Source organism: Danaus plexippus, assembly GCF_018135715.1.
Source record: "Danaus plexippus chromosome 9 unlocalized genomic scaffold, MEX_DaPlex mxdp_26, whole genome shotgun sequence".
Lineage (NCBI taxonomy): Eukaryota > Metazoa > Arthropoda > Insecta > Lepidoptera > Nymphalidae > Danaus > Danaus plexippus.
Window position 1 is genome coordinate 606,315 of NW_026869848.1, and position 13,220 is coordinate 619,534.

Here is a 13,220-nt window from a genome sequence, read left to right on the forward strand (position 1 = left end):
TATTTAATCAAGACCGAATAGTAATATTACAAATGGCACCTATTACGAAATCTGTAGCTAAACAATCGACCCGTAATATTACAAAAATCCCTTACATCAACGGAAAAAACAAGCAAGGAACAGTTTTCCTGAACTACTGTCAATTTCCGTGAAGCTCTCAACAAGGGATTAGATCAATAGAACGTATGTGACACGAGTTACTTGGCAACTTTCTGGATACGTGGAAGCGTTCTTCTACTTCGTTCAGCCATTTAGAAACTTTTAATGAAGATAGGATTTTAATTACAGATTAATTGATCTTGACACTTTATACGATAATAACGAAACTGCGTTCGTATGAAGAAGAAACACTCATCTGTCTTTATGACTAGTTTAGAGAATCTAGACGACGTTTAAGTCCAAAAACGTTAGTTGTCGTAACGCTAAACATCTTTTCAGTGACGCAGCGGAGACGAGATCGAAATAAATTGCTTCCATCCCAGGGATAAAGAGGGTCCGGGGGCGGGGCTGGGGGGGGGATTCAAATTGGATTGAAGGAAGTTTAGATTGGAACGAATTTCCTTGCCACCTTGTTTAATTTAAGGGGACTGATCGTGTATGGGCGAAAAATTGGTAGCATCGGTTTTTTTCATCAATAGTTCGCCTCGTTGGAAATAATTGGAAACTTAATGGAACAATTTCTTAGTAAGTGTGTATGGTGTTGGAAATAATGAGTTTTAGCTGGAATGCGAATTGTTTTGATAGAATTTTTAAGAAAGGTATTGACGTCGTAGCAAACAAGGTCACCCAGTTATTTAAGGTTTCTTATTCTATATAGAAACAGATTAACCGTATAAATACAGGATGTTTATGTACGTTCAGAATTTAAAGGAGGTAAGAAAATGAAGAGCAATGTTCCATATTTCACGCTCGAGACGCTGAGGAAAAACTTGTATATCTTTATTGCACACAACATTGAAAAATTATCATCGTGTTTCGAAAACGTTTTTATTCATGAATGTTAAGTTTTCTGTCATCATTAACGAAATCTAAAGAAAAATTATGAAGAGAAATTTTATTCCAGAAAGCGTTTTAGAGTCATTATCACAATATTTTCTCTCTAACCTTTCAGGCCATTCTTCATAATTATAACCTTTATATATATTCAGAGAATTAATTACAAAAATTACATTAACAGATTAAATTTATACGAATATTTTTTTCATTTTATGTTTTTTCAACTCCACTGTTTGAATAATAATTACTTTGGTGAATTTCATTACAACGTGATTATTCTTAATTTTAATTTAAAATAAAAGATTCAAATTACAGTTTTCGCTCTATTATTACGTACAAAATCATTCAACTGCTTTTATTAGTTCTGATATCTAAGTTCTTCCATCAGTTACGTTACAAACTAATTAGTTGCTAACTCCAATCCTAATAAAGATGACGAGGCCCTGTCACGTTTTTCATTAATACCTGTTTGTTTAAATCAACCTTCGCTGTGAGAAGATTATTGAACGCAAATTTAAACTTGTTTATTTATTAGTAAGTCGACAAATTTTATTTCGTGGTACCGGCGAGGCCATGACGCACTTCAGTATGCGAGAGCTTATTAAAAATATTACATTACGGTACAATATTAAATTCATCTCTGAAATACAAAACTCAATACATTTCCAGCACAATGACAGAAGCTTTTCATTATATGCCATTCTTTCGTGCTCATGAATTCATAATAAAATATAAGAGACAAAAAGAATCAGTTTTCCGAGTCCTTTCAAAGGTAACGAACGAACGAATGAATGAATGAAGCCTTTTCGGTTTACGGGACCTTCTTCATTCACAGCGAGGAAAAACTCAGCCTAATTATGAACAAAACTTTAGGGATCGAGTCCCCAAATTAGCGAGTCTTCTCGTCTCCTAAATTTGTAACAAATAGTTTTCCGTCCAAGGTTTAGGAGGACTTTCGAATATTTCCTTATCATACATTTCAATGGAGGTCTTGAAGCCTATGCAAAAAATATAATGTATCTATATTAATTGTACTCCACATGGTATTAAATAACCAAAATACTAGGTACCAGCTCCGTCTTCGCACGGGTTTCTCAAAATTTAATAGGCTATATTTATCAAAAAACATAAAATAGCCTATTTAATTTTGAGAATTGTTAAACATATATTATGATAACTTTTAAATGGTACTCCCGATTTAAGAATATGCCACCTTGGTCTTTTTATAAGTTACACAATTTCACCATATATTATTTTGTTATATCTTAAAGACATTAGGCCGCTTTTTCGTTAAAAGTTCTCAGACGGCTCATGTTTTCTCGACATTATCAACAAATATCGTTAATATACACACAAATAAATACAAAACTTAACAAATTATATACTAAAACCTTCCTCAAGAATGACGCTATGGAGTGGTGATAACTGTTTGATAATCGGTGCGGTAGATTTTCCGTTTTTCGCTAACAGACATACAGAGATACCCGGCGAGAGACTTTGTTTTATAATATGCATTGATAACAGTAAATTTCTTTTTTCATGGCTAATTCTGTCGTGACTTTCTTGACTGCGGGACGATAATTTCTCTCGTATATTAATTTTCCGCAATCACATTCTCAACCAGGAAAAAATTATGAAATACATTTTAAACAGGCCTATTAAATCCCAGCTGTCCATTATTCGGTAACCGCAATAGATTTAAACTATTATTATTATCGAATTAGCGTCCAATTATATAACACAATAACTGTTTAAAAGTTCTAAATAATGTGATTATTATAATTCACTGTATCTTTTTTTTTTGCAGGAGATTGAACATTGCTACTATCATGGTACAGTCAAAGACTATCCTGGAGCGTCAGCCGCCTTCCACACTTGTAATGGAGTGTCGGGTGTCATTCATATTGGAAACGAAACCTTCGTCATACATCCCTTCTACGGCGGCGATCTATCAGTGAGTACTAATCGGTATACATGAGAACTGGCAAAAAGACATGAAAGAAAAAAAATTAACAAAAAAGTTCGGATTGAGAGATATTTCCGTAAAAAACATTAAATTCAAAATTTTCATTTAGAACTGTTTTTGTTCTTATATGACATTATTTTACCGTTTCTGTGTTAGAATAGTAGTCGTATTCTTTTGACTCCTGCTGTTTCCTCTTTCCTGGATGTAAGTGGATCCTTGTTGGGAGTATGTTCGGACCAGCGGTAGTGGGGACATTACTGTTTAGCTTCTTGTTAACAAAACTCAATCCTTGCTATGTAGACTATTCCAAATAATACTCTCTTTAGACCATTGAATTTTTAGTTTAGTTCTAACTATTAAATTTATAACATATGCTAAGTTTCATGAGAAAATTTATGGAATCAGCATTAAATTTTATTTTTCATATATCTGTGTTATCTCAATCTAAATAGCTCAAGTTGGACAAACTGCAGAAAATTATCCATTGCAGTAAAGTGCTTCCTGATCAATGCAAGTTTTACACATTCAAATTTTAATGACACAGCAACATATCACTCGATTGATCGCAGTAGCTTAATACGAATTCCATCTCCAAAACATCATTATTATAATTATTGAGGGCATTTTTATTTGCAAAAATCTATTGATACGTCAGATACAGGCGACCTCATTGACCTCGTGTCTAACTGGCATATTATTGTCAACCAAATATCAAACACAACAACAAATCAAATCTATTAACCTCGATGTCTAATATGTAATTCAAATTGAAAACAGAATTATAATTTTAGTTTCCGATCATTTTGCAATCTCTGGCAATTTTCGATACAAAAATGTTGTATGGATAATAAATCTAAGGTTTTGACCTCAAAAAGCGGTTTGCGTAATTTAACTGAAATAAGAAAACGCTACATAAATCACTGCGATTACGTTCCGTAATTAAGTTGATAATCGCAAATCGTTTGCGTGACCTCATAAAACTTTTAAATTTATGTTTTTTGTGTAAACATTGTTTCGTTAGTGAAAAAAAAATTAATTAAATATTGCGTTATTACATCTTAATAAAGGAAACCTAAGTAGGCATGAGAAATAACGATTTGTATGAAAAAATATTTATGACATTTAAAACTAATTTCCCGTCACCATTCCCGGCGGGTCACGACTTATAATTTGATACGATGTCAACAATATTAAATTCTATTTCGTCGAACTTACTATCTTAAGAATCTATACATTATTTTATATCCTTATAAATAAATACAATAGTAAAATCGCTATTTTAATATTGATTACAAAAATAGATACATATATAGAGACAAATATTTTGTGAAAGTTTTATATCTTATCCGGGGACATAATAAAGAATTGACTACACTATGTAATGAATTGTGTATTTTGGTTCTGCTTTGTTTTAAGCATACTGACCCCAGATAAGGCGGGCTGTAAATTCTTAAGCCTTGAACTAGAAGCTCTATAACTAACTATTGTTTTACAGCGGAACTTGATCATAATAGTTTTCATGACTTCATACAGCTTCCTGTAACACACGATAGACGTTTACTTATAAACTACTAACATAATATAAATATCAAAATAATAATGCTAAGAGTTTTGAGAGTACATTTTTAAATAAAAATAATGCAGAATGTATTATCCTCTGTTTTACTCGACGTTTCAATTACTTTGAAGTAACCGTGATAAGAATAAAACGAGATAATAGTGTCTATGATTTTGTCTTTTTCCAATGTTTTCTTAATTTTCTCACAAACCACTCTAAATGTCCGCAGAATGCCTATCGTAGAAATGAGATATCTTTGATAATTAGTAGCCATCTCATCTATTAAAATTACAAAGTTTTTTTTTAAATTAAAATAACCTAAATTAATCTTAGTATACACAAGACGTTGCAAAGCGCTGTTCGTCAAAATGTTTGTAAGACTGTATTTCCTCTCATCAAGTGATCACGGTTAGTCGACAGTAATCAAAACATCCGAGATAATGTAGACTAATAAAAAAGCGAAGTAATTTTGAAAAAAATAACATCGTTTTATACGTATAAATAATTATTTCGATCGCCCAAGCTCATTGGTCCACCTTTCAATTAAGAGATTCAATTATTTTGCCATTAATATAGCTTTAATATTATTACATGTAGTAATTACATCCACGGACGCCGTATTCAATGTTTCAATTACTTAACTCGCGTGCAATCACCTCGGATTATATTTTTATTCACGGCTCGGATTATTTTACGTTTATTGCGTTGCATTCAAACCTTAATTATAATTGTTGAAACAAACATCGCAACTTAAATAATCGTTGACTATAAAAATAAATTTATTGCAGAAGATACGTGTTGAAAGATAATTTAAAGAATTACTCTTAAAATAGTAATTTATACAACGTTGTAAATTTTGGATAAGTATAATCATATACATATATTGAATAAAAATCTATGGGTGTTTGGAACTGCTATATATGATCAATATGTACAGAGCGCGATAGTCATAACTTGCAGCGTCAAGTTGGGTTTCCATAACTTTTAAGTTTTACGTCGGTAAAGTATGGTTGTCGATAAAAGGGAACTTGCAAACAAGTTGGTTCTTATGGAGTAATAATGTGGATGGGTGGATGAGTGCTGTGCTATATATGAGTGTATAGGGTGCTCAAATCATCAAAGTGTATGTTTGTCCTTGTAAATGTAATAAAACGACACAATATTTCATAATGTCTTGAAATGATTACTCATCGAACAGACCTCAAGTGCACGCTCACACTATAGTCTATACGTTATTCTCAAATTTAATTTATAAAAAAACCTGCCACAAATAAAACCCTTGATAGTTATGAAGTGCCACTTTTCTTGTCTTTTCACACATAGCTTTGAAGTCTTTGTTGAGTTCCTCAAGTTATATTTCTTGCTCTATGTGGTTGCAACAAGAACTATGTTGATAAAGTTTCTAATAATTTAACATCTGTTATCGCCATAATCTATTTGCAATATTTATACAAAAAGCTAACAAAAAATATTAATAGTAAATATATCTAATATAACACTAATGCCAGGAAAATTAAAATTAAAAAAATAATGTAACCACAGATAGAAATTTTATCAATTACTGGGCTCATGCATTTTCATACAAATTACAAAGTTTTTTGTTTGAACATTAGCGGACGGTATAACGAAAACCATGTAACTGTCGGTGTTGCGTTGAAAATTAATACTCACACTAGGGATACTGAGAATAATGATGGTTGTCACTGCAGACTGTTCGTCCGTCGTTGACGTAGGATGGAGTCACGCAGACGTGCGACATATACATACGTCTAGTGTTATGGAATAATCGCGTCTGTCTTTGCAACTAAGAAGAACACCAATATCACTTCTTTAAAAAAAAATACTACATTTAATAAAACTTGCAAAAGATATTGAGATCAAAAAAAATAAAATGTTCCATTAAAAATTATTTTAGACACTCCTTTCAAGATAGTTTATTTTGAAAATTGTAACAAATCAGATGTCTGTTGTACGTAGTATGTGTACTTCTATTCCATGTATATGTCACAGCGACGGGCATTTGTCAACTGCGAGATAATCCTAGACCCTTATCGCGGTGACCCGCTGCATAAATTTACTGACCTACAAGCCATGGATTTGTGGATGAAATGAGAGGAATGCTGTTTTTTAAAGCTTTTTTCCCGCTTAGCCAGTGATAAAGTGTTTTATCTGTTTATTTTTGACGTAAGAACAGTTCGGGTCTGATTAGTCTTCTAACGAGTGAATACCGGCAGTCGGAGGAGTATTATCATAGTTTTAAATTCAAAAAAATGTCTTTCAAACGAGCAAAACTGAAACTACTGAAGCATTGAAAAGACAAAAACCGAATCAAACGTAAAGCTCGAATAGTATTTCGGTCCCCGAATTATTTAGCACTCAGGAACTCATTAGGTTCGCTTGATTACAGCTGATTACAGCCGATTACTTGTAATTATGCGCGGAGTGAATTGTAATTTCGTCTGAGCTCGCGCGGGCGCGTTTATTGGATTACGGTATTATTAAAATGCAAAATTGATTTCTGACTGCTGATGAAATTGGATTAAAAATAAATAATTTTGATTTAATAAAGCCATATTAAATGTGTACATATATTGTATAAGCCTCCATTTATTCAACTATTATACGTAGAGCTTTTATCTTATTTTCTTGTATAAATTATTTAAATGAATTTTAATTCGTTCCACTCTGAGGATCGGGATGCTGGAGATTTATTTGCTCCCTGTTTATAAACAAAAGAGGATAAATTCATTTCACGAAGCACTTGAACCGAGAACGTTTTCTTTTAAAGTAGGGAATATAATATTTAATAAGATTTCTGAAACACTCTCGTGATGTTACAGATTACGTTTGCATTCTCATTTATGTTTTGATAAGACGAGATCCTGAATCACAGGAATGAAACATTCAGAGCCAAATTTATGACGAATTTTAATGACCGTCGCAGTTCACGGCATTTTTTTAACATATATGGCAATGCAGTTCTAATGTGACGATTATAATTAAAATAAATAAAAAATTCTTCGTATAACGCTAGAGGATATTGCTATTTGAAACGAAGAATGTAATTAAATAAAAAAAAAAAGTATTAAATTTGTCAGAATTTAAAATTATATCGATTAATTATATAAACATGACGATTAGTTTTAATGTCAGCATATATACAGGAAGTGACAAAAAGATTCACATCTCTTGGAAGCTTTTTAAAGTGATACAAAAAACTAAACGTAGCATCTGGTTCCCTATATAAATATCCCCCGGCTGTACTCCTGATAAATGACAATTATTCTAAGTGTTCGAGCGCGGTCACATTAATCATGTCTCCAGCATGACTCGTACCAACTTCTCCTGACCGTTATTGCCAATCCCTTTATTGTCAACTACACACATACATTGTACGTGTGATGTTATTGGAGTTGGGGATTTTTGGAAATTTTAAACATTACAACATAGAAATGTGATTATTTGTGGATTATATGGATGACATTTATTTTTTTGGAACCTACTAATCGCTTTTTTAGATTTGTATTTTCTAGTCGCTGTAAGGTACCGAAACGACGCGATCACGTTTTTAAATATAAAATAATAAAAAGCGGATGGTTTCCAATAAAATAGAAAAAGCGTAGTTTCCGAAAAACTTAATTTCATTTATAAAAATTACTTCTATTATTTTATTAACGTATATAAAAATTTATGGCATAAATATTACAATGAACCGGAACTAAAAATTTTTTTTCAGTAAAAATTAAAAATTTATGCATAATTTTTTTATTTGGTACGTTTTATTAAATAACAACAATAAAACGTCGAGCTGTTGTGTAAATACAATACCTATATATATATTCTAAGCTTGTTTTTTTTTATTTTCCATATAAAACACAATTAAATAAATATTTTGCTTATCAAAACTAATAAGATAGTTCAAATCACTAACAATTTATATATTATGTAACTGACTTTTCAATAATAACGTCACAAATAAGTAAGTAATGAAATAATATTAAATATCACAGCTAACACTCGTTAAGGGTTTTCAATTATATTTGATTTCGTTTAGTTCGAAAATTAATCTTTTTAAAGCTAAGGCTTCATTCGCACTGGCATCGTGGAATATTTTGCCAATGTCGATGTTTTTATTTGTTCAGCGATTCATAATCTTGAGTACCGTGTGGAGACAACACGAGGAGGTTTGTCGAATGGAATAAAGGCGTTTATTTAATTATTATTAAGCTTAATCTCTTTATGGTTATTCAAAGTACATTTATTTGATGATATATATATATATATATATATATTTATATATATATATATATACGATACGATATATATATATATATATATATATATATATATATATATATATGATAAAACAAACAAAGACAACTAAACCATCGTCATATAATCATTTTCCTGCTTTAAATAAAACGAGTTGACGAGATGTACTCGCCAAAGACAAACGCACTCATTGAATTTTATGCTTTTTTAAAAACAAATTTATTATATTACAAAAATCATTTCCCTTAACCAATACAAACACGACTACATACAACAAACAAATTACTACATTCATATATGCAAATAATGATTTATTATAATCAATTACAAACACATAATTAACGAACTATTTTTTTCACTTTCCGCTTATTAGCTTTCATTACTGAACGCTGTGGCGCATGAAATTATGAAATACAGGTGTTAATTAACGTGTAAAAGTGCAATTGAATGATAATTTTTTACGTCGCTTAAAGGTTATATATTTAAATCAATATGATTGTATGCAATGACGGCATTCTCAAATAAAAGTTTTGTTGTATCGAATACATTTGAACAATATTTTTTTGCTAATGGCAACAAAAAACCGTAAGTCGGATTTTTTTTTGACAATATCTTACATTAATTATAATCATAAATGAAAGTATTTTTTTCGGATACTACGTGTCTTTTTATTATTATTGTTTAGCTACATAATCCCGACGTTTCGATTCTTATAGTGCATTCGCGATCCCCGGCAGACGAGATGAGCGTCCGAGCCGATTATGTGGTTAGAAAATAATAAAAAACGCATAGTAACCGAAAATTGAATTTCCTGTATATTGAATCAATTTTACAAATAATGACCTTAAAATTAGTGTAAATTAAGCAGTAAATCAAACATTTTGACGACCACAACACCAGTATGAGGTCAATATTCACCAGTTCACAGAATTAACTAATTTAAACAAAGCGAATTGGTTTGTAAAATATGTTTCTTCGTGTAATTCGAACTATTCGGTCTAAAATCGCCGGATTTATAGATATCACTAATAATTATTACTTGTCAGTTAACTATTAATATTTACACATTAATAAAATTTATTTTAATAAAAATAAACACACTAAGTAAACTTCAAGACGCCATATATTCGTTTCGTATCTTTTAACTGCAATGACATTATAGTATAAAGATTATCCACTATAACGGAGGTAGGAATTAAATTAAATCGCTTGAACTTTGTGTGTTTTTCAAGTGTTATTTAAATTTGATCACGATTAAAACCAACAGTCGACTTAAACATCAACGTCGGTATTCAGATCACATTTTTCAATCAAGCTTTTTATATCTCAATCGAGATTGCTATCGCTTCGTTATATTTTAACGAGCCTCCTGAATTATTTATGAGTTTTTGTTTTTACCTAAAATAACTAGGTTTGTACATTAATTTATCGGAGATGTATAATGGGATCGGATGTCCAATTATACATTAATAAACCGAAATTAAACGGACCCGTTCAAAGGTTTTTTTCGCTCGAATTCGTTAAGAATAAACGAAATGTCTATATATAATTCGGGGAATATCATATTACATAGCTGTTACCTGTTTTTTGAGAGCTGATTGAGGAAAATTGTGAAAAAAATTTCTGTATTCAAATACTTTAATTTAATCCAGCGAAAAATGAAACTGAAACAAGTGCGATGAGGTAAAAACTGTTGTATTAATATTCCACAGTATATGCCGGTATCAATTTGCGTAGTATACGCCGCCCGGGACACAGTATCCCTGGGTCTCGGGACAATTTTTCCAAATTTGTTCCGTTGATTTTTCATTTCCGTGTTCCGACGGAACGCTACCATGCGGCCGTTATTTTCATTTTTATGAACACGAGGCGCCACGAGGCCCCGATCACGACACCCAACACCATCCGCAGTAATACTCTCACGGTATCCCGGGGAATTTAATTTCGATCGCCGGATATATTTTACCCGTATTCATTACTAGGATGACGCGCCCGTTTCCACGGATTATTATTTTTCAATCGAATCACGTTTTATGTGAGACTGTTGTACACACAACTGTGTGTACAACACACACTGTGTGTGTACTATGTGTGTGTGTGTGTGTCTGTGTGTGTGTATCAACTGCTATGAAACGAACTTTGAAAGTAGTTTATATACGAAAAAATTCAGAGCAAAAACATCAATGTATTTTTGCGCTCCGTACAATTTAGTTCGGTTTCATAGCGGATCGGAAAGCAAATTAAATTCGACTTTAATGGAATTAAGATATGTTGAATTTAATTTTGTTAATAATTTCTAATGTTAGACTTAAAAGTAAATTACGAAAACGTAAAATACTTTATTACGATTACTTAAAATTTTACGACAGAGGATGCGAAAGAATAATTTTGTTATTTAGTTTTAGCTACATACATATTTAGATTTTCTTGTTTTTCGCATGTTATCCTTGCCGCGTATAATGTTAATACAGAGATATATCATCATATTAAACGTCTTTATATACCTAACATTATAAAATACTTCTGTAATTCGTGAATCATTGGCATATAAATAAATAAACCGATTAAATGAGTGCGTTCACTCAATAACAGCTCGTCTTAATCTAGAGTTCGCATCAGTTATAAATTATAAATAATATGTGTGCGTCATTAATAAGATGTAGGTCACCTGTCTCCAGATATCGCACAGAAAGCAATTATAAGTTCCGAGAAGTTAGACGCTTCGTAATTTACGATTTAATCGCACCGCGGGGTGTCGTGTAAACAGGTAATCTTTACGAGTTCAAATGATTCTAGATCCACCTTAGAAGTAAATTAATTATAATGTAAAACCATAGAATCTTGTACTTTGCATACATATTAAATTTATTCTTATTATTAGTTTCATGACACTCTTCTTACTGACGCTGGGAAATATTTAAACATATCCGTAGAGCGTTTTATTCTTTTACTCTTTCACAATTTGATTCCTTTCCACACGTATTATCGTTTCCAACGCTCATACATTTTTCACTATAAGATTGACTAAAAAATAGCTTCATAACAAAACACAACTCATAGTAATACATGTACTTAATTCCTATAACAGCAATAATAACTTAACGATTGTAAATCAGCTTAGTTTGTAAAATATTAATGAAATCATTATAACGCCGGACATATAGTCGGTGTTATGGTATATGGAATTTCGTGCTTTTAAGTTTAAATATTCGAGCAAATAAATAGAAGTCGTTTTAATATTATGGCCGCTCGATTCTCATAATTTTTAACCGAAATCATTATCCTATTCGTGGGAAAGTTGCTGGCGTTGAACTCATTATTCTGAGTAGAGCTTAGTGCCATATTGTTTTTAAAACCAATTTATTTAATGCATAGAACGCGGAGACTTCGTGTTTCTCATCTTCAAAATGATTTTGCTTTGGAATAATATCAAAATCATGATATAGTGCAAGTTATACACGACTCGAAAGATCAACATATCTTATGAGGCTTACTATCATTTGACATAAACATCCGCTTAAATGGCGACGTGAACTGGTATTTCGTAATCAAAGCCTTTCACGAGTAATTATTACTGCATATGTTTAGATAAGCACAATTACCAGCAAAAAGTGACATACTGTTAGTCTACATTTAGTAATGTAGACTAAGTGACCACAAAATGTAAATTTATTGAGATTTGATTACCTTTGAATCCCTTGTCCGTATTTCAAGTGAGTTGTCACTTAGAGCGTACATCGCATTGCCGCTATCTGATACGATGTCATTGTGTTGATGGGATTAAACCGACTAGCTTTTAGTATATGTCCCTTTAATTTGATTTACTTATTCATGTTCAATTAATGTCCTAAGTTAAATAGATCGCATTTTATTTTCTTCATATATTTATTTGTCTGTTTCGTTACAATAAAACCTGCATATAATCCTTTACCGACATTTTTCCATAACACGTGTTTGAGTTTGAACATCACGTGTATTTTTGCTAATTTCCAAAACGTCCGACTAATTAATTAGGGCAAAACTTTAACATTTTGAGTCGGGAAATAGCTCTGACTCCGGGGCCCGAACGAAAACAATTTCCCTGTCAAAAATAGCGCTGCCCCTAACATCCCGTACAACTTTAGGGTTGCCAAAAACTGTTTTACGAAGCGCTAATCCGTTTACTAGCAGCTTGATGAAGGTTAATTTTGTTTATAACGATTGAATTTACTGTATTTGCTTAACTCTTTAAAGAAAATTATGAAAATTCAATGGGATTTTCAATTGTCGTAACATTTTTCATTGCGTTTTCAATTTTAATTTTAAATATATATATTTTTTAATAATATTATGAAATATGAATTCATCACAATAATATTTTTTATTCGATGTGAACGTTTTACTTACAACAATAGAAGGATAAAAAATAGTAGTACTCTAGAAAAAAGT

At 31.4% G+C, this 13,220-nt stretch overlaps 1 protein-coding gene across 10 annotated transcripts in view; it reads left to right on the forward strand.

Moving 5' to 3' along the window:
* LOC116767215 (disintegrin and metalloproteinase domain-containing protein 33) overlaps positions 1–13,220 on the forward strand; it is a 230,798-nt gene that overhangs the window by 184,716 nt on the left and 32,862 nt on the right. For all 10 annotated transcript variants that reach the window (XM_061527421.1, XM_061527427.1, XM_061527422.1 and 7 more), the window contains one exon: positions 2,804–2,950. In XM_061527421.1, the coding sequence (XP_061383405.1) occupies positions 2,804–2,950 (147 nt within the window). The remainder of the gene's footprint in view (positions 1–2,803; positions 2,951–13,220) is intronic.